This window comes from Cephus cinctus, unplaced genomic scaffold, assembly GCF_000341935.2.
Source record: "Cephus cinctus unplaced genomic scaffold, Ccin1 Ccin1_scaffold0342, whole genome shotgun sequence".
NCBI lineage: Eukaryota > Metazoa > Arthropoda > Insecta > Hymenoptera > Cephidae > Cephus > Cephus cinctus.
In genome coordinates, this window is record NW_014333034.1 from 103,746 (window position 1) to 123,239 (window position 19,494).

Here is a 19,494-nt window from a genome sequence, read left to right on the forward strand (position 1 = left end):
ATCGGATTCGATCCACCTTCACGGGGAAGTAAGCTGGAGAATTCGTGAGCACAGAGAGCGATCGCATCCAATTTCATGTGTCTCCTGCTCAAAAAAGTGAGTGCACAGTTTGGCCATTGCGTCCCGTTGCTACGTTGTCTCGCAGCGTCACGCAATCGCTTATTCACTTCAAGAAGTCGAAACTGTCGCACGATCGCAGCGTGGCCACTCACGAGGATGATCCCCAGGGTCCACGTTAGACTTTTTAGTAAACTGCGAAATATCGGGTGGAAGTTCCCGCTGATGAGCGGGCGTGTTGGGCCGAGGTTCGCGTCGAGGGGTGCTCGACATCTTCACGTGAACGTCAGTCCGGGTGAGAAAGCCGGCTGCAGTATCGAAGAAGGAGACAGCGTGAGACTAGGGGCTATTTACAATGACGATACATCGGACGTTGATAAATTAAGCAAGACCTCGGGCTTTCGACTGCGTAGAGCTACCCCATGGTAGATCACTGTTACGACTGCGTGATTCTGGGAGCTGGAGGCGCTGGGCTACGAGCTGCCTTTGGCCTCGGAAGCAAAGGATATCGAGTGGCCGTCCTCACGAAGCTCTTCCCGACGAGGTCGCACACTGTGGCGGCTCAGGGCGGCATAAACGCTGCCATAGGCAACTCCGAGGAAGACAGCTGGCTCTATCACATGTACGATACCGTCAAGGGCTCCGACTGGTTGGGCGATCAGGACGCTATTCACTTTCTCACGAGGGAGGCGCCTCGCGCAGTCTTCGAGCTCGAGAACTACGGTGAGGCGGGTTCAAGTCGACGGAGTCAATTGGCGACCAGGCTGATGAGTAATTGTCCCGCAGGATGCCCCTTTTCCCGCACCGGCGACGGGAGGATTTACCAGCGAGCCTTCGGCGGGCAGTCCCTTAAGTTTGGCAAGGGCGGTCAAGCTCACAGGACCTGCGCGGTTTCCGACAGAACCGGCCACTCCATACTGCACACTCTCTACGGCCAGAGTCTGCGCTACGACGTCCACTACTTCGTCGAGTACTTTGCTCTCGATCTGCTGATTCATGGACAGTGCTGCAAGGGAGTGCTCGCCCTGGAACTGGAAACCGGCATCATGCACCGTTTCCGGGGGCATCATACCGTAAGCCCGCTCCCGGGGAGCCGAGGCTCTCGAGATGCCAATGTTTTGTTCCTTGTTGGTCAGATAATAGCGACAGGCGGGGCGGAGCGCTGCTTTTTCTCGTGTACGGCGGCGCACACGTGCACGGGAGACGGCATGGCCATCGCCTGCAGGGCAGGGCTGCCCCTGCAGGACATGGAGTTTGTCCAGTTTCATCCGACCGGTAAGTCGTCCAACCTGTTGGAATTTTAATTCGTATTGAGATTCGTTGGTCGATGCTCGCGTCGATGGACTAGAAACTCCGAGTTGCCCTTGAGAATCCTTTTTCTCCGACGGTTGCAGGTATATATGGAAGCGGCGTTCTTGTGACGGAGGGGAGCCGTGGCGAAGGTGGCCGACTAGTTAATTCAGCCGGTGAATTTTTCATGGAGAGATACGCGCCGAATGCAAAAGATCTCGCTTCACGCGACGTTGTTTCTCGTGCGATAACGCTCGAAATATTCGAAGGAAGGTAAGGATCACGTCGTCCAGCGGGCGTCCAGCGGGCGTCCAGCGGGCGTCCAGCGGGCGTCCAGCGGGCCGACACTCTCAAGTGACTCGCCTTACTCGGAACGGGTGCTCGCGTGTCGATCTTTCTTTTCAGGGGCGTTGGCGAGAAGAAGGATCACGTCTACCTGCAGCTGCATCACCTTCCGCCTGAAACAATAAGGTCTAAATTACCTGGTATCGCCCACCTGGCTTGGGTCTTTGCTGGAGTGGACGTGGAAAAGCAGCCCATTCCCGTGATACCCACGACGCACTATAATATGGGCGGTATTCCCACGAACTGGAGGGCGCAGGTGAGGCCCCCCGCCCTTCGCATTTTCCATCTTCGCTCTCTCAGATCCTCCTTACCTTGGTCGATGGGTTTTCGGTGCGAAGGTGATCACAAGAGATAACGAGGAAGACAAAGTGATGGAAGGACTGTGGGCGGCTGGCGAGGTTGGCTGCGCCTCCGTTCATGGCGCCAACCGTCTCGGAGCCAACAGCCTCCTAGAACTCCTCGTTTTTGGCCGTGCGGTTGCCGATAACATCGACTGCCTCACAAGACCCGGAGAGCGGCATACGGACCTTGTCCCCGTGAGCTCACTAGTTTCAGTCTCCCTCTTCGTCCCCTTTAAAATACTTGTCGTGAATCTTCCAAGCATACACACGCACACACGCACACACGCACACACCCGCACACACCCGCACACTCGTACGTTAAGTCCCGGAGAGTCACTCGAGCCTGGACTCTCCTCCTGCAGGAACTCGGACAACAGGCCATATGTCGCTTCGACGCCACCCGCTACGCCAAGGGCAGCGTCCCCGTCGCGCAGCTACGCGACGAGATGCAGCGCACGATGCACAAGTACTGCTCCGTCTTCCGAACGTGCGACGTCCTACAGCGCGGCTGTCGAGAAATGACTCGGCTTTACAGTTGCAACCTGCCGGATCTATGCGTACGTTTATGTGCTTAAATATCCCCCATCGTCACCATGCCAATCCCGTGATCTCTCTTAAATGCCCAATCGTCAAATGACACAGGTGCAAGATCGTTCACTCATTTGGAACACGGAGCTCGTCGAGGCCCTCGAATTGCAAAACATGATGCTCTGCTGCATGCACATCGTATACTCGGCCGAAAATCGCAAGGAGTCGAGGGGAGCGCACGCCAGGGACGATTACCGGGTAACTCGTGGCTCTTCGAAAGAGCCTGACAATCTGGGAATCTTTTGAGTTTCATCGATTATAACGAATTATATGTGAAGTTTTGCTTTTCTTTGTCTCCTCGGTAGGATCGCATCGATGAATACGATTATTCGAAACCGATCGAAGGTCAGACGAGGCGGCCGATCAACGAACATTGGCGCAAGCACACGCTCTCCTGGGCCTACGAGGATGGTTCGGTAAGCCGAGTATTCCGAGGTAGAGAGCAGTGGTCTCAGGAGAAACGTTATCTACATAGCTCCCCTCTTCCCTCATAGATTTGCATTTCCTACCGTCCGGTCGTGGACACGACTCTCGATGAAGCAGAGGCGCAACACGTACCCCCGGCAATCAGGTCGTATTAAAGAAATCGAGAAAGAACTTATGTGAAAAATACAAAAGTTATAATAAAACGTGTGTGTACTTGCCGACACCACTGGAACTGACCTTGGCGCTTATTCACTGAGAGAGTATCGACCTCGATACGCGGCACTGTCGAGTGTCGATGACGCGGCGGTGGTCGCCTGGAGAGCGATAGCGGCAGTCAAGAGCCCAGCCCACAAACGGTCGACCAACGAGCGACGGCAAGACCCGCCGACCCGCCACATGGCGCCCGAGACGCCGACGATAATCTCCAAGTGAAATTCGACTCCGGAGCCGTGAGCCATAAGTAACATTGCCAGCGACCCAGAAAATCGTTTGACGAAAGTTCGTAGTAGACACGGTCCTTTGACGTTCTTCGTGTCTTTTTATCTGACGAGAATTTAGACCGCACGAGATGCCAAGGCAACCAACAGGTGGGAGTGTGCGCAATTTAATATTGGCGCGCCCTTCTCGTAGGACCAATCCTGTCGCTCGAAGCTGCCTTTGGAGTACCACCACAAAGCTAGAGGCAAAAATAAATGTGGTACTCGTGGCTGCCGCGCACTACATTGCTCGGCAAATATTCTCAGTCAGATTCTGAGCCAGCGTTCGATGCTGCCTCGGATGGTTCACTGAGCGGTTGTCTGTGCAAGTACGAAGGTGTATTTAGTGGGGAACTACACGAATACAGTTAGAGACAACGGGCGTCGCGACGCGAAACACCGCGCCGGCGTCCCGAAAACGTCAATCACACTGGGTGGCTTGTTCTAAGGTTGAGCTAGTTCCAGCTCTGTCCGTGAGAAAGGAGAATGAGCAGCATTGGAAATCTGCCGATTAAGGCAGAGAGGCACGGCCGTTACTCTCCTCGTGTATTTGCCTACAGCGAAAAAGGAAAATTCCGCAGTGTTGTTGTTACGGGCGAAGCACGTTATCGCGCGCACATCAGGCACTCAGTGTTGGCAGCAGTGGGGACTTTCGACCAGTAGAGGTACTCCGTGCTCGGCTAGTCACATCGCCGTGCGAGAAGTGCGCGAGTGAGAATTGGGGTTAGTCCGTGTTTTGGGCTCGCCGTTCGGGGATAACTTAATAGTTACAGATTAACAGCTGTTTGAATAAACGCCATGAGTGGAATGCTGAAGGTATCGAGTGCCTTCGCGCGGAACATATCTTTCACGACACTGGTAAGGCTCGAATAATTTTTCAGTTACATAATTTTAACTTCCACCGTGAATACACATTCGTCTTAGTCCTCGTCTTCCGCGTACGCGTTGGTGCATCGTTACGTAATTTTTCTACCTCGTTCTCGCCGCTCGGATTGCGCAAATGTCCAAATCGAGACGCAGGTCCCTCTGTTGCTCCGACGTTGTGCATTTCTGATATCCGCTCGAACAGTCAGACAATCAGACCGAATCGGACAGTTTTCGCCTTTTACTCTTCACTCCCCACTTCTCATTTCGCAATTCTCTTTGACAAGTTTATCGTCGGCTGGTCTCGATTGTGGCAAGCGAATTCGTGAAACGTTTGATATTCAATCAGTTAGAAGCAAAGAGTGTCGTGAGACGCCGATATTCGTTGTCATACGTGCACTTTCCGAATTGATATGCGCATTGTGCGCAAGGGTAAATGCCCGCAGGAGCATTGACGTGATCGAAAGGACATTAAGAACATTGGTGAGGTACAAGGAATGCAGGAAATCCGAGGACACTAAATAACGTGCGCGTTGCGTTCGCCTCCTCGAATCAGCCACCCGATCTATTTTATTATAATATAACTCGGTTCACTGGGATATATGAACCAGATAAGGTAGCGGTTACTTGTTTGCAGAATAAATTGGGACTACCTTCGATTGTCACTCGACATTTCCATTACACACCCAGTGGCAAAGCCGCGAAGGTGTCTGAGGATATCTCGAAGCAGTATCCTGTGATCGATCACACTTACGATGCCGTCGTTGTCGGCGCTGGCGGAGCTGGTCTCAGGGCAGCCTACGGCTTGGTGGCAGAAGGTTTTAAAACAGCTGTCGTCACAAAGCTCTTTCCAACGCGGTCTCACACTGTAGCTGCCCAAGGTGGAATAAATGCAGCTTTGGGTAATATGGAAGACGACAATTGGCAATGGCACATGTACGACACCGTGAAAGGTTCCGATTGGCTGGGAGATCAAGATGCTATTCACTACATGACGCGCGAGGCTCCCAAGGCCGTCATCGAGTTGGAAAATTGTGGAATGCCTTTCAGCCGTACTACGGATGGTATGTACTTGGCGTGTTTGCCACCCTCTTCCTCAGGCAATCCTATTTTAACATGGACGAACGGCCATGCGTTAGGAAAATCACATGACCACATCTACATCTATGATCACGTGACCGACAATCGTTTATTATTATTAATTTAGGTAAGATCTATCAACGTGCCTTCGGCGGTCAGTCGTTGAAGTTCGGAAAGGGAGGCCAGGCACACAGATGCTGCTGCGTGGCAGACAGGACAGGTCACTCCCTCCTCCACACGCTCTACGGACAGTCCCTCAGTTACGATTGCAACTACTTTGTCGAGTACTTCGCACTGGACCTACTCATGGAAGATGGCGAATGTCGTGGAGTATTGGCGCTTTGTTTGGAGGATGGATCGATTCACCGTTTCCGAGCGAAGAACACGGTTCTAGCGACAGGCGGTTACGGTCGCGCGTACTTCTCTTGTACATCGGCGCACACATGTACCGGCGACGGCACAGCTATGATCTCCAGAGCAAATCTACCCAACCAAGACCTCGAATTTGTGCAGTTTCATCCGACAGGTATGGAGGAGGATCGATGCGACGGCGTTAGGCTGATTTTCAATGATCTCGCTAGAAAAATATAGAAATACTCTTTTTGGCTCCTAAAGGTATTTACGGTGCTGGCTGTCTCATAACCGAGGGCAGTCGTGGCGAGGGTGGTTACCTGATTAACAGCGAGGGTGAAAGATTCATGGAACGGTATGCTCCAGTTGCCAAGGATCTCGCTTCTCGCGATGTCGTCTCTAGATCGATGACCATAGAGATCCGGGAGGGAAGGTAAAAGTTCGCAAGACTCGTATACGAACAAACCTGAAAACCTGACTAATCGAATCGGCTTTACTCGCAGAGGCTGCGGACCCGAAAAGGATCATATTTACCTGCAGCTGCACCACTTGCCGCCTGAACAACTGGCTGCTCGACTACCTGGCATCTCCGAGACGGCTATGATTTTCGCGGGCGTGGATGTGACGCGCGAGCCCATCCCCGTCCTACCCACGGTCCACTACAACATGGGTTCGTAAGATTTGGTTCAGTCGCATGTCCACTTTCCAGCTGGACTTTCTCACTGGACTTTGCTTCGTTCTCGTGATCGACGTTAACACGTTAAAATGTGCACAGGTGGTATCCCGACCAACTACAAGGGCCAGGTGCTGACGAGGTCAGGCAACGAGGATCGGGTGGTGAAAGGACTCTACGCATGTGGCGAAGCTGCTTGCGCCTCCGTACACGGGGCGAACCGCCTGGGTGCTAATTCCCTCCTGGATCTTGTCGTATTCGGTCGGGCCTGTGCCAAGACCATCGCTCAAGAGAATACACCCGGCGAAACCATTGGATCTCTTAAGCCCGTGAGTATATTCATTGCAGGTTTCGTGTGGCTCGCCTAGGTCTCGGTTACATGTAGCCACGTGATATGCCTGTCTGTCTCCTTGCAGAACGCAGGCGAGGAATCCGTAGCGAATCTGGATTGGGTACGAAATGCAAGCGGATCCATTTCTACCGCTGAATTGAGACTGAATATGCAAAAAACTATGCAAACCCACGCCGCGGTCTTCCGGATCGAGGAAACCTTGAAAGAAGGTGATGCCCGATCTTAGAATTTTTTTAAGTTTCGTTCGATCCTCAGTAATATGGCCAATTAATATTGTACCATTTTCTATGTCCGCCAGGCTGTCACAAAATGGCTGATCTTTACAAGACTATTGATCAGCTGAAAGTCTCTGATAGATCGTTGGTGTGGAACTCTGATCTGGTCGAGACTTTGGAATTGCAAAACTTGATGCTCAATGCGATGCAGACAATCGTAGCCGCGGAGAATCGAAAGGAGAGTCGTGGTGCCCACGCCAGAGAAGATTACAAGGACAGAATCGATGAGTACGACTACAGCAAATCACTCGAAAGTCAACAGAAGAAATCTTTCGAGCAACATTGGAGAAAGCACACCCTTACGAAAATCAATCCAAAGAGCGGAGAGGTAGGTCGTTACTTTTTCTCGGTGTAACTTGGGAAACGAAGGAAATATCAAGACGTATGTTCCATATTATTTCAGGTAACTATAGACTACAGACCGGTGATAGATGAGACTCTCGACGAGCAAGAATGCGCAACAGTGCCACCTGCGATTCGTTCCTACTAGAATAGGCTAGAGTTCCTTAAATTAGACCTCCAATAAGACCCTAACCTGATCCTCGATATACCCACGATCCATTCTCCGTCTCTCCCCCTCCCTCCCAAGCCGCCTTAACGCAAATTACCTCTTGCTACATTGCATGTGGCTAGCGACTAGGTACAAGGTGCGGCGTAAACTCTACTAACTACCAATATTTTACGAAGCAGCAGTAATTTTATTTATTAACAAAATTCTCGTCGTGCACCAAAGTCAGTTCTTGTCAATGCTTGCATAGTTAGCCGCGAGCAAGATTAGTCGTCCTTGTTAAGAGGCTGGTGCTGATATTATCTTCGTTTTTTTCCGTAAAGACATAAACCGAAAGCGATCTCTGCAAAGCAATACTACAATACTAATGTATTATTATTACGTAGATTATTAGTGAAGTAACAAGGGCGGAACGAGTAATAACCAATCGTCCGGCTATCGGCGGCCTTTTAAGGAGACAACGAGGACGATGATCGCCGACATGCGCCTTTTTCTTCTTCGAGTTCTCCTGTGCATCTTTCTCTAGACACAACTACCGCAAGTATGATCAAGTACTTTCGAGGGAGATTTCGACTCCAGACCACGTTACTCCTTGAAAGGTTCCGCGTCATGTTGTAGCGTGTCGTATACGCCTAATCGGATCCGGCTGTATACCTAACTTTGGCATTGAGTTTAAGATAAGAGAATGTGAACGCGATTTTCTTAAGCAACGTTACCATTTGCGTTACCTTACGTGTTACCATGCGCCGTTAAACTTTTTCTTTAGCGTAATAAAAAGTATTGACGACGCGATCGAGTGACTGTAATCGTGTGAGTACTTAGCAGTATTGTAGTTTTGATTATGTTCCTGTCATGATCCACCTTGACACCATTGGTAGAACAGTGTCACAGTATCAGAGTATTCTGATAACCGGAGCCTCACAAAAACTTTTCGATTCCGCGACGCTTTTGTGTTTCCTTTATAAAGTGGCTTTTAGCTAATAACGATTTGAACTCGGACGCGCAGCGAAAAATCTATATCGGCGATTCTCCATTCTCACGATTAATCCTGATCTCTTAACTAAAAGCTGCGAGTTTGCAAGGAAGCTGTCACATGTGGCCATTTAGCTCCGAACACTGTTTAGGCACACAGTAAACTTACCTCTGTATAAAGGCGGCACAAATGCACGTTATATCGATGAGTGCTGGTAGGAACCACCACCGTGGAAGAACGCTTTAAAAAATATTCATAATGTGTGTATAAATATATGTATATATATAATACACACGCTCGCGCGAGCGCGAGCTCACGCACGCACACACACACACACACACATACACGCCCGTAACAATAAAACAATCGTATATCATTCATATTCTATTGACTATTTGCTCTTAACCTGCGTTAAGACATCGGAGCATCGGGCAATTACAGGAATTCGAAGCAGTTGAAAACAGGTGACGACTGTTCGCTCGTCATGCAGCATTTCTTTGCTTTTCTGGCTGACACGGTGAAAACTCATTACGTAAGAAAAAAAGTTTTCAGGAAAAGTTATTTATTTAGCCCACAGTCAGAACATTACGAAGATAAATAATAATGGGATAAATTAAATAATAGTCAGGACCGGGATATATTTTCCAAAGAATTAAACGTGCATTTATCTGATGTGCTAATAATACCTTGGAAAACTGTATGGATGCCGGTTCAACATTAATGGGAAAATGAATGAAGTTGAGTGAGAAGGGGGTGTCTCGCACCAAAGACAAGTGGATGCCTAAGACGTTACCCGTAATTTCACAAATATTCATTCGTTCCGTGCGTTAGCTAAGCTGAACTTGAGTAGGATCACTCGTCCTGCTAGTTTTCTTCGTGCCTGTCTGTCCTAACATTCACATAGCACATACGTAGTCACCGACGCCAGGCGTAAGACGAGAGGCGCCTGGACTTCTGTCAAAATATGTACCGGCCACTTTCTCCGCAGCACGACATGCGACGTCCCGGCATCGCGGCTCGGCTGCAACTCGAGTCGAGAAATTTCTCGCGAATTGTTCTCTAAGAGCCGGGATACCATTCACCTTGGCCACTTCCCCTCGTACGGTCCAGAGAATTTCGGACACGCGATTAAACTCGAATATACTAAATTCCGAGTTGCCACGTCTTTGCACCAATCGCGCTGATGTCGTGCTGATCTTCCTATTCGGCCGCCTTCCTCCCAAATGATACGATCGATACGATGGTGGTGGGTGAGTGTGTCACTATGAATGCGGATGGTTAAGTCTTGTGCATTGTCGTGGCAGCGCCCTGGTCGTGACTCTGCTTCGTTCAGGACGTAGCTTGGAGCTTCTCGAGGGCGGGAACCAGGGACTCGTCGAGAGAGGGTCCGCAACTCAGTCCACACTCGCCCAACCATCTCGCCTTGCCACTGGCGTGCGACTGCAATTCAAATTTAACATTTCTCATTTCTCATTTCACATTTTATTAGCTTCATGGAAGGATTGCCCCCTCTTTACTCTTTACTCTTTACTCTTTAGTCGTCAACAGTCGCGCTTGCGGATTTGCGGACTTGCGGACTTGCGGACTTGCGCACTTGCTGCTGACGAAACCTTCCTCTCAAGAACTTTTGCTCACCATGGTAAGGTCGCGTTTCCAGGACGTGTGACAGCGACCGTCGCAAAGTGGACAGGGTCGCTCAAGCGAATAGCCGCCGCATTCGCTGCAGTCGAGGGACACGTGCTCCTCGCTCCACGAAACGCCACATCTGTAATCATATCGAAATATGTATTCTTAACAGACACTTCCATTGCGTCTCTTCGATTATTTCGAGTGATCAAATGATGCAACGGTCTTTCATTCTGGATCGCACTGGATTCTATTATCCTAGGGCATTTCTTGCTGATTGCTCAATTCAGCGATGAATTGCGACGTCAGCTATCAATCTAATCGAGCTACGCATTGCAGCACATCCATGAGTCGTATAAGCGAGCGGAAGAGACTCACGTAAAGCAAGAGTTGAGCTGAGCACGAAGTTCCTCGATTGTGAGAATGGTGTCCTGGTACTGGGGGTGCGAAGTCTGAAGATCATCGTCAACGCTGTCGCAGAGGCTCTGACAGGACAAGGACACGTTACTCCTGCAAAGTCCGAGAATGTTCATTCGAAATTGAGAGCAATCGTTAAGCAAGACACCTGCGTGCCCTGATTTTCTTGAAACACAATTTATCCGAGCGCACGCTCCGAATGGAGGCAACAGTGCGTGTGGCATCTAACGGAACAAAATGAAATCTATGGAAGAAACGTACCCGTGACGAGAGATGTTCTCCGTAGCAGTGGCCTGAACGGACGTGGCAGACATGTTGTCGACGCTTTTCTGCTCTTCGTACTCGCTGTGGCTTAATGCTAAAACAGAGAAAGAAAAAAAAAGGCCTAATTAGCATTGACGTCGTCGTTGGCGCACTCGTTTATTCCTTTCCCTTTCCCGAATGCCACCAGGGGCCTGATAAGTGAGCGGGAAACTGGCCTAGCCTGTCGCTTGCCAGCAGCAACCGTTAGATGCTCCGCGGGCCGTTAGACGGCAGATCGATAGACGTTTGACAAATAAATAGAGAGCTAGATGGGCCACGAGCAGCCCCGAGCAGCCCCGAGCAGCCCCGAGCACCCACGGGCGACGAGCTGCGGGCGTATTCACAGGCGCAAGCGCTTTTACACTCTAAGTATTTCGTAACGCATCCGTCGTCTATGTCGTACATTGCCGCGCACTTTTACTTTCCACAAAAGAAAGCTTCCGAGCTGAGAATTTTCGTATGTCTGGTTACGCCACTCCGATTAAGCCTAAGAGCTCACGGTGCAACTGATTCTCAAATTAAAATAGAAAGGCCAGCAGCTTTGAGCATTTACTCCTCGATCCCTCGTACTAGTAGGTTAACCTAACCTAAACTAACGTCTCTTTCCGACCCTCGTGTCGTTCGCGTGTTCGTTATCGGTAATCGTCATAAACGACTGTAGGCTTACATCATTTCCGTGAGTTTATCCAAGAGGAGCTGTCTTCTATGAGGAAAGAAAAGGAATGCGCTACTCGTTGCCAGAGAAGACGCAGAGGCGCAAGGAAAGATCACGCAACGCGGCTTACTTTTCGGTCTAGAACGCAACGAGCGAACGAGGGAAGGAGGCAGGAGCTGCCGGGGCGTCGGGGAAGCGTCTCATTGCGTAACAAATAGCAATCGAAGATGGGAAACGATGTGCTCCCGATGACGGCCCAGTTATGACGCTGGACAAAGATTCGCCTCTCTCTATTTATAACCTGCACATCCTTTATTCGTCCGTCGTAAGCTCGTGGAGTTATAAATAAGCGTGGGGACGACGTAGATCGCTCATTCACACAGACACGGCAGTCCAAGATGTCCAGTAGACAGACACTTACAACAACAACAACCGACTAGGGCATATTGCCCCCTTATTGTTCGAATGTCAGCAGAGTAATGATTGTTAATTTCACTTTCACAATTTCTCATTCATTAACAGCAGATTGGTCAAGATGCGCAGTCAGCAAGAAATCTTAAAACCTGCAAATTGCCTAAAAATAGCCAATGGTCGAATGTCGAGACTTTAGCCCGTATTCAGAACTCGCTTTTAGTGGTCATAGCGCGCTTTTAAATGTTTTCTTAGTGACTTTTCACTACAAGCGACTCTGTTAGTGAGTTTAAGAGCGAGTTGCGAATACGGACTTTTGTCTTGGCCAAGAGTTGCCGTGCATCCTAAGGTTCTCATGATCGCACATCTTTACACGGGCTGCGACGCGAGAATAGAAACTCGAAGACTCATTGCTGGTGGCAGGTGGCACAAATCGACCCCTTCGTAGCAATCGGGATTCTTCTTTACAGTCTCAAGAGCAAAGTAACAATGGAATTCTCTTGAAAAAAGGAGAGGATACTTTTGAAGAGAATAGTGAGGATTAAGTTAGATTAGATCAGGTTGGATCAGGTTCAAAGATCGAAGGGACAAATTAATCTTTCTTTTCTTAATTTAAAGTGAACGGCAAAAGTACTTGGAATTCGACTTGGCTTCCTTTCACGAGTCTTCATCGGCGTCAAAAGGTCTGCCTGCGTGTTTTCAGAAGAAAATAACGCGTAAGAGAAATTCAAGCTAAACTCGTTGATTGCTCGATACGGGCCGTGTCACGCTGAGTAGATAACGTAGCAATCAAATGAAAATTCCAGAGCGCAATCCCACGCGATTGGTGGAATGGAACTGACCGAGTTATGCAATCGTGTTGAAAATTTCGCGGGTTAAGAGGTTGAGGCGAGTCGATGAAAATGACCTTCTTACACTGAAATTATATTGCATGCTTTTTGTACTGTCAATTGTCTGTGACTTAATCTATACAAAAAATTTATTATAATTTTAAAAAACGCCGAAAAATCTCCGAGCTTGGAACAGCTCTAAAGGCTGATTCACACTATGACAACGAACGGAAACGAAGCCAAATTTTTTATTATTCCCTTGTGACTTTATTATTATCTCCTGTTGTGCGTTTGCGCATTCCAGATGACGTGAAAGCGTAAAAGGGGAATCACAATTAGCCAGTCGCACGTTGGAGTCTGAAAAAGGCAGACTCCATGATTTGCCTTTTTCCATTTTCGCACTGACATAAGATACATACTCGTGTTCCTGTCCTTCCCCTTCGCGAATACGATGCACAGTAAAGAGTTGGTTTCGTCGCGGTGCGAATGAACTTTGACCCGCGCGAGAGACGAGGCCCGAAGTTACTGCCGCTGCGGGGCGCTCCTGATGCTTCCTGGCCTCCTGGCTTCTCCTGGCTTCTCCTGGCTTCTCCTGGCTTCTCCTGGTTGGAGAGTATTGATTAGCAGCCGATCTGCTAGGCCGTTTTACGCTTCATGTCGCACTGCTTAAATCGTCAGATATAATGCCACTGGGTATATATCGAGTGTGCGCGTACCGCGTACCTTTCAGTATCGCGAATAATTCCTTCATTTCTTTCTTGAAAATCTCGAAATCTCAAAATCTCAAAATTCGCAGCTGAGATATAGAATTCGTTAAAAGATGGAAATGTGCAGGAATGCAGGCATACGGTTGGCTAATCTTGCTAGAAAAACCTCATTGAACTTTGAGAAATCGGCCCCCTTGAAAGCACATTCACATGCGAAGTGTTGCACAATTAACTAAAGAAGACGAAGGAATAATTTTTACCACTTGGATCTATCTTTCACAAGGCACTTACTATGGCTATTAATCCGAATGGCACTAGGAAGGTCGTGGTGACGACTCCTTTTCTTGATTTCCTCGCGTGTCCTCTCGAGAGAGCCGATCGGGAACGTCCTCTTCTTCGACTGAAACTGCTGCGAACAGCTATATGACACTAGGATATTCGCGTACGCTCGCTCTATCAATCCGTCCGCACTCGTCAAGTTTCGAACGTCGACTGAGCAGCACGGATGCGCCCAGCTCTTATATAAGTCGTCGTGGCGCCGGCCCCGGGGCGTCGTAAAGGAACGTCACTGACCGTCGCGCTAGACGTTTCTCTCGTCGTGACGTTGCTCTAACATCTGAAGCTGACGCTGCTATCGGAGGTGTCGCCGATATTCCCCTCGGTCTCCCTCGAGTGCGCCCACGTGTCGAGCACGCAAGCTCCTCATCGCAGCTCTTCCTGTCCATTGATTCGCTGTCGTAGTACCAAGGCGAATTTTAACCCGTGGCCGACGGCCTTAAGAGTCTTAAGAGTCTTAAGAGTCGACCGTTTCTTCGCAGCGCAAAGCGTGGAGAACAAATGAAAACTGTTGCGAAGGAAGAAGCCTCGCTTAAACTGTATTTTCGTGCGAGTCAGCATAAAATGGCGTACAACCTTGCGAGTTCAGTAAAACCTTTAATTGATCAAAGAGTTGAACGCAACGGAACGTCACACCTATGTATAGCACGACGTCGACCGACGTTTTTTCCCTCTCGGGATGGTTAATGACGTTAGCGCATCTAATAATAATAATAAGAGAGTAGGCGTACCACTTCCATATTGATTGGGAGGAGAAAAAGTATGATAAGTTCGGCGGAAGAGGCGATTCTCTGTCTCGGTTGCTTCTTCTCATTCGATTGTCAGTTAATTTGATTTCAGAAAGGATTGATATCCACCAAAGACATCGAAAGCATGCCTCTTCCACTCCAGCGGATCACTTTTATATTCAAAGAGATGTTATGAGATTTCTGCTAATGTAAATCAGTCAGTTCAATAAATACGGATTCCACCGTTAAGAACAAATGCATTTCTATAGAAGTAGGAAAGAACCAAGGGAGAAGAAGGATCGCGATTGCGAAACTCAAGAAATAGACAAGAGAGGGAAGAAAAAGAAAACGTCAGCTAGGAGCGCAGTCCTAGTTGATCGGTGGTCGCAAGGATTCGCGGGTCTCGTTAGCCAGCAAACCAGAGCCCCCTCGAGTTCGACTTATACGGTGCACTTCCAATCAACAAGCAGCAACTTCCTTGCAATTCCATAAAGTTCTTCGTCTTCGTTAATTTCCCTCGTGACGTTTCGACGGAATTGCATCTCTGTCGCTGAGCCGCGCAGGACGCAAGCGAAACGTAGCGAAGCTTTTGCTAGAGCCGACGACAACGACAAAGAGTTCTCGTCGCACGAGGTCGCACTGGTCGTACCGACTTCACTGGCCGCTAGAGGTTCGCCAGTGAGCCGAGATTCAATGAACCTCAAAGGATCCAGCATTTTCGTTATAAAATCGACAACGGTGGCTGCTCGACGAGAATACGTCGATTATTTCTGAGGGGGATTCCGTGTGGCCGAGCTATTAGGTACTTCGTATTCTTATCAGGTACAACGGAGAAGCTGCATCACGGAAAGAGAAAGCAACAAGGTATTAGATGGAGCGTGTTTGAAGTAATAAAAGACATAGGACACAAGGATAGCTAACCTGAATAAAGCGAAGACGCCTTCGGAAGACCAGACCTTCGTGGTTCAAGGACTTTCGCCGCGCGGCGATTCTTTGAGGAAGCGTGGAAGGTCGAGCGACATCAATGTCCCTGTGTTTCTACGTGTGGCAGATCCAATGAGACCAGTCAACTTCCTCTCGGGAATAATGCCCTCGGCTGGCTCCACTTTTATCTTGCTCTTCTCCAGCTCGGTCGGTGCGCGACACTCGAGCGACACCCGCGATCGATTAATGGCGCGGCAAGGCCAATGAAGATTTATTTGCTGTGGCAACTCAATCGAGTTTCGCTCTCGTTGCTCAACGATCAACTATTGTTTGATAAAGGTCAATTTACCCAAGACGCTATGATCTTGCCTCAAGTATGAATGAGAAGCGCACAGGTTTTGGGTTGGGATTCGAAGGGAGTGCGAGAGAGGCAGATAGACTGAGAAAAGAGAAGAGATGTCTCGGGGATGGCTTTTTGTGTCTCTCTCGTCTGCATTCTTCGAATCGGCCAGCAACCTCGAGAGTTCGTTACGAGCGAGCTGCGAGACGAACGGTCCGACGGAAGAAAGAGAAGGAAAAGGGAGAGGAAAGACAACAAGATATTCTCTAGGCAAAAGATAAGAAAAAAAAGAGTGAAGAAAGATAGTCGTGTGTGCTCCTTCGTAAAGCCGCGCGCGACGAAACCGACTGAACCGTGAACGTAGCTCTTCGATCGCTTTTAGATTTAATAAAGATAAGGTTCTCGCACGAGAACGATCGCAGGTTCCTGCGAATCGCGCTGTTCCAGCTTGACATTCGGATAAGCCGACGGCACCATGCTCGGCTGTGTATACAGAAGTAGGGGGACAGGCTACCCTACCACAAGGAAGTAAATCAAAAGTTTCCTGGTGATCGATATGCGAGCGAAAGGAATATTCCGCTGTCAAGTGTTGGACGCCTTTGATTGTCTAGCAGATCTGCGCCCGTAGGGGGATCGACCCACGAGTAATGCGAACTTTGGATTTTCATAAGTCATGAGACTGCGATTACAAAGGAGAAGTGAGGAGCCAGAGAGAAGAGTGTTGGCCTTCGTCCCAGAGCCCCCCGCCTCTCACTCACACTCTCTCTCTCTCTCTCTCTCTCTCTCTCTCTTTCTCTCTCTCTCTCTCACTCTCCTGGCGATGAGACCAACACGAAACGAATAATTCCGCTGCTAGTGGCGCATTATTTTCCGAGCACGTCAAAATCACGCAGTCTGCTTGGATTATCTGTCACATTCAAATGTCGTGATTTTCTAAATGCGCGGCGAAAGTTCCAAAGATTATTTTATATCGACATGTAGCAAAACTTAAAGGTCATGAAAAGAAAAAGCTTAAAATGAACTTTAAATATATCCGCATGCAAAACGATGAGCAGATACGATGAAAGTGAATGTATAATATCAGGAGTCGATGTAATGAGAAACGGATAAAGGATTTGAGCGGTCTCTGCAAATGAATTCGACCACGTGCGAGTCGCGTGAAAGCCGAAGGTCCGCGCACATCGTCTTTTCGATATTCCACTTTTTGCACTTTCCTTATGTTCTACCCACGAGCACACAATTTATGTGTCTAAAAAGAGCGCATAAAGAATACTTCTGCATTTTCACAATGATGCACTGCTCTTGTCACACATTTCTTTCACGCGTTCGCGAATCTCGTCAACCTTTGTTCCAGTAACAGTTCTTGTTGTGGAATAAATAAAGTAAGCTGTAAGTTGCAGCAAATTCTTAGCGACTTACGCCAGAAGACAGCGCGGAGACGAGTTGTAACATAACTATAACTCGCGTCGTCGTATAAAAAAGCTTGTGCAAAAATTAGAAACAACAATTTACGGTTGGCGGGGGAAGGTTATAGCACAAAAGACATTGGATTTGTTTGGGTCAAAGCCTATAGATTCATTGGGGGTCCGATAACCTTTGCGGAAAGTTTCTCTGGGTCAACCACGGTCAAGTAGGACGCGTCACGAGACATTGCTACGTCACAACTAAGGTCAGATTCTTTGGCAGCTCCACCCAACGTCCTTTAATAAAACAAAGTTTCGAATAAGAAACTTGCAAGAAAGAAGCAAGTTGAAAGGCCAGGAAATCGAAAATCCCAATCCTTTCTTCCTTTCACAGACGGTTCTTTTTAATTTTAACCCAGTTTGAGGAAAATCTTCTAGTCCGCCTGGCTACTGTCTAGAACGAGGTAGTGTATGATGCGACGACAGATATTTTTGGCGCAGTGGCACCATCTACAAGCTACTATTGAAAGAGACGTGTCGATAAGTGAGTGACCTGCAAAGAAAATCACGTGCTGACAACGCGAGTAATAAGACATCAATCGAGTAGCAGGCCCATATGCTACACAATTTTTACTTTGTAAAATATCAAAGCATCAATCTCCTACACACTTATTTTACCTGCATTATCGTTTCGTAAGTCTTCCGTTCGCGAGAAAAGACAAATGTGTGTTTTGCTTTCACGAACTAATGTATTTCTAATGAGTCCGTTTATTTCGCACTTGATGATAAATTTGGGAAATTCAAAAAGAATTTTTAAAAATTAAGGACAGAGTGGCACTAAGACAAAATAACCGGAGAAACAGTGCCAAGTTTTTATCGCTTTCTTATGTTTTGTCATTCTTTCCGAATACAATTTATTGCGTAATAATGTGAATCAAGCTTAATCCTTTCAATATATTTCTATATAACACAGCTATTGGAAGCAATGTGGCTTCTTAAATTCACGTAAACTTACCATTTATTATGGAATAGTCACTGCAAGATGTCGAAATAACAAAGTCCGGATCGTCCACATCGAAAGAGACATTTTCCTCAAATTCTGTCATTGTTCCACTTACTCGCATCTTCTAACTTTCGTCGTAAGAACTTTCAATTGCTGATTAAACCAACATCGAATTGACAATGATAACTCTTCCAATGTAATATGTATACCAAAACGCCGGATCTTCGAAGAATAGCTTCCTTAATTCGTACAGATATTCGGCTTTCACGTCATTGCTAATTATCGATAAGAGCAGTTTCACAAGATAAGAATAAAGGCTGCGAATGTAAAAAGCAAGGACAGAGGGACAGTGAGAAAGAGGGGGGGGGGGGAATGTAAAAAATTACGATCAAAGGTCTACCCTGCTCTACAGACTCTTCTCATAATTTTACGGTTAAAGCAAACTTTTATCAATATCTTCAAGCAATCAGAGTTCAAGGACATTACTGCCGTTTTGTACCTGTGCGCTCTTGTCGATTCCTATACTATAATCGCAGCGACAGCGCTATCTCGTGGGAATGCCTCACAGTTCTTCCTTTTTTTACTTGCTTCCTTCGTCTTCTGTACGAACCTTTTCACTTTATTTAATCTGTTCTTTCTCCTTTCGGTTTTTACTCCCTCGTTAATCTTCTTTTTGTTTCCTCTCCTTCGTCTTGTTTCATCACCCGGGAGTCCTTTAATGTGTTGTTTTTTACTTTTCCACCTTCTCTTTTCCTGACTCCTTCCTACCTATCTTTATTACCTACCGCAGTCCCTTGAACGTATGCCACAGGTTCCAAGGGAATCAGAGTCAGATTTAGCTCTCAACTATGGTATTTTACTACTGATACTTTGAGACAATGAAAGCCGACGATAACCTTTTCGTTGTTTTTGAAAAAGCAAAAGAACCCACATTCGTTCACCTTCCTTGCTCCACTTATAGGTTCAATTCTCAAGTGACGACAATTTAGGTGCAGCGGCAGTGACTCGGTATTTTCAAAATGTTAAAGCTACGAAAGATACGACAATAGAGACATGCACCACGACCGGACTGTCAGCACAAACGACGAAAAGCGAAAAGATGCACTGCCAACGAGGCACAAAACACAGAGTAGCACTGAAAACCCCAAGAAGCCACCAAAGACTGTCGAGGACTGCAGGGAACTGTAAGAAACATAGGCTGCACTCTCCCTC

General features: G+C 47.9%; 3 protein-coding genes and 1 long non-coding RNA gene across 14 annotated transcripts; 2 read left to right on the plus strand and 2 right to left on the minus strand.

Annotated features, from left to right (window-relative positions):
* The first annotated feature begins 40 nt into the window (after window positions 1-40).
* LOC107267083 (succinate dehydrogenase [ubiquinone] flavoprotein subunit, mitochondrial) lies at window positions 41-3,286 on the plus strand. 4 transcript variants are annotated; one of them, XM_025084293.1, is made up of 11 exons: window positions 41-390; window positions 471-780; window positions 844-1,130; window positions 1,194-1,332; window positions 1,452-1,620; window positions 1,753-1,948; window positions 2,031-2,228; window positions 2,396-2,590; window positions 2,676-2,819; window positions 2,927-3,037; window positions 3,116-3,286. In XM_025084293.1, exons 1-11 carry the CDS (start codon window positions 76-78, stop codon window positions 3,200-3,202), a joined length of 2,151 nt encoding a protein of 716 aa, XP_024940061.1. In that variant the 5' UTR covers window positions 41-75; the 3' UTR covers window positions 3,203-3,286. The 4 variants fall into 4 exon arrangements, with proteins under 4 accessions (XP_024940061.1, XP_015593814.2, XP_024940060.1 ...); XM_015738328.2 differs by having other exon boundaries at window positions 471-1,130; XM_025084292.1 differs by having other exon boundaries at window positions 844-1,332.
* On the minus strand, window positions 1,368-3,396 carry LOC112494247. The gene is made up of 3 exons (XR_003059493.1): window positions 3,285-3,396; window positions 2,004-2,263; window positions 1,368-1,805 (listed from the first exon to the last, which is right to left on the minus strand). It is a non-coding gene; the product is annotated as an uncharacterized LOC112494247 (long non-coding RNA).
* Window positions 3,397-4,321: 925 nt separating this feature from the next.
* On the plus strand, window positions 4,322-8,450 carry LOC107267091 (succinate dehydrogenase [ubiquinone] flavoprotein subunit, mitochondrial). The gene is made up of 9 exons (XM_015738340.2): window positions 4,322-4,381; window positions 5,025-5,451; window positions 5,595-5,993; window positions 6,083-6,251; window positions 6,322-6,488; window positions 6,594-6,820; window positions 6,908-7,052; window positions 7,142-7,446; window positions 7,522-8,450. The coding sequence occupies exons 1-9, from the start codon at window positions 4,322-4,324 to the stop codon at window positions 7,606-7,608; spliced, it is 1,986 nt and encodes a 661-aa protein (XP_015593826.1). The 3' UTR covers window positions 7,609-8,450.
* A 694-nt stretch (window positions 8,451-9,144) lies between these two features.
* LOC107267099 (protein pinocchio) lies at window positions 9,145-19,425 on the minus strand. 8 transcript variants are annotated; one of them, XM_025084303.1, is made up of 7 exons: window positions 19,068-19,425; window positions 18,782-18,995; window positions 18,295-18,557; window positions 10,904-11,000; window positions 10,604-10,735; window positions 10,235-10,364; window positions 9,145-10,039 (listed from the first exon to the last, which is right to left on the minus strand). In XM_025084303.1, the coding sequence occupies exons 3-7, from the start codon at window positions 18,401-18,403 to the stop codon at window positions 9,929-9,931; spliced, it is 579 nt and encodes a 192-aa protein (XP_024940071.1). In that variant the 5' UTR covers window positions 18,404-18,557; window positions 18,782-18,995; window positions 19,068-19,425; the 3' UTR covers window positions 9,145-9,928. The 8 variants fall into 8 exon arrangements, 7 of the variants coding, with proteins under 7 accessions (XP_024940071.1, XP_015593845.1, XP_015593844.1 ...); XM_015738359.2 differs by lacking the exons at window positions 18,295-18,557; window positions 18,782-18,995; window positions 19,068-19,425 and adding exons at window positions 13,261-13,433; window positions 13,840-15,448; window positions 15,534-16,589; XM_015738358.2 differs by lacking the exons at window positions 18,295-18,557; window positions 18,782-18,995; window positions 19,068-19,425 and adding exons at window positions 13,261-13,443; window positions 13,840-15,448; window positions 15,534-16,589.
* Window positions 19,426-19,494: the final 69 nt, after the last annotated feature.

What these genes read in the sequence shown, in the direction of transcription:
- LOC107267083 (XM_025084291.1), top strand. Translation starts at nt 76, where the DNA reads ATGTGTCTCCTGCTCAAAAAAGTGAGTGCACAGTTTGGCCATTGCGTC. An exon ending in CTCGAAATATTCGAAGGAAG is followed by an intron (nt 1,621 to 1,752) that starts GTAAGGATCACG and finishes CTTTCTTTTCAG; the next exon opens with GGGCGTTGGCGAGAAGAAGG. An exon ending in CCACGAACTGGAGGGCGCAG is followed by an intron (nt 1,949 to 2,030) that starts GTGAGGCCCCCC and finishes TTCGGTGCGAAG; the next exon opens with GTGATCACAAGAGATAACGA.
- LOC107267091 (XM_015738340.2), top strand. Translation starts at nt 4,322, where the DNA reads ATGAGTGGAATGCTGAAGGTATCGAGTGCCTTCGCGCGGAACATATCT. An exon ending in TTTCAGCCGTACTACGGATG is followed by an intron (nt 5,452 to 5,594) that starts GTATGTACTTGG and finishes TTATTAATTTAG; the next exon opens with GTAAGATCTATCAACGTGCC. An exon ending in ATAGAGATCCGGGAGGGAAG is followed by an intron (nt 6,252 to 6,321) that starts GTAAAAGTTCGC and finishes CTTTACTCGCAG; the next exon opens with AGGCTGCGGACCCGAAAAGG.
- LOC107267099 (XM_025084303.1), bottom strand. Translation starts at nt 18,403, where the DNA reads ATGCGAGTAAGTGGAACAATGACAGAATTTGAGGAAAATGTCTCTTTC. An exon ending in TGACTATTCCATAATAAATG is followed by an intron (nt 11,001 to 18,294) that starts GTAAGTTTACGT and finishes TCTCTGTTTTAG; the next exon opens with CATTAAGCCACAGCGAGTAC. An exon ending in GAGAACATCTCTCGTCACGG is followed by an intron (nt 10,736 to 10,903) that starts GTACGTTTCTTC and finishes CGGACTTTGCAG; the next exon opens with GAGTAACGTGTCCTTGTCCT.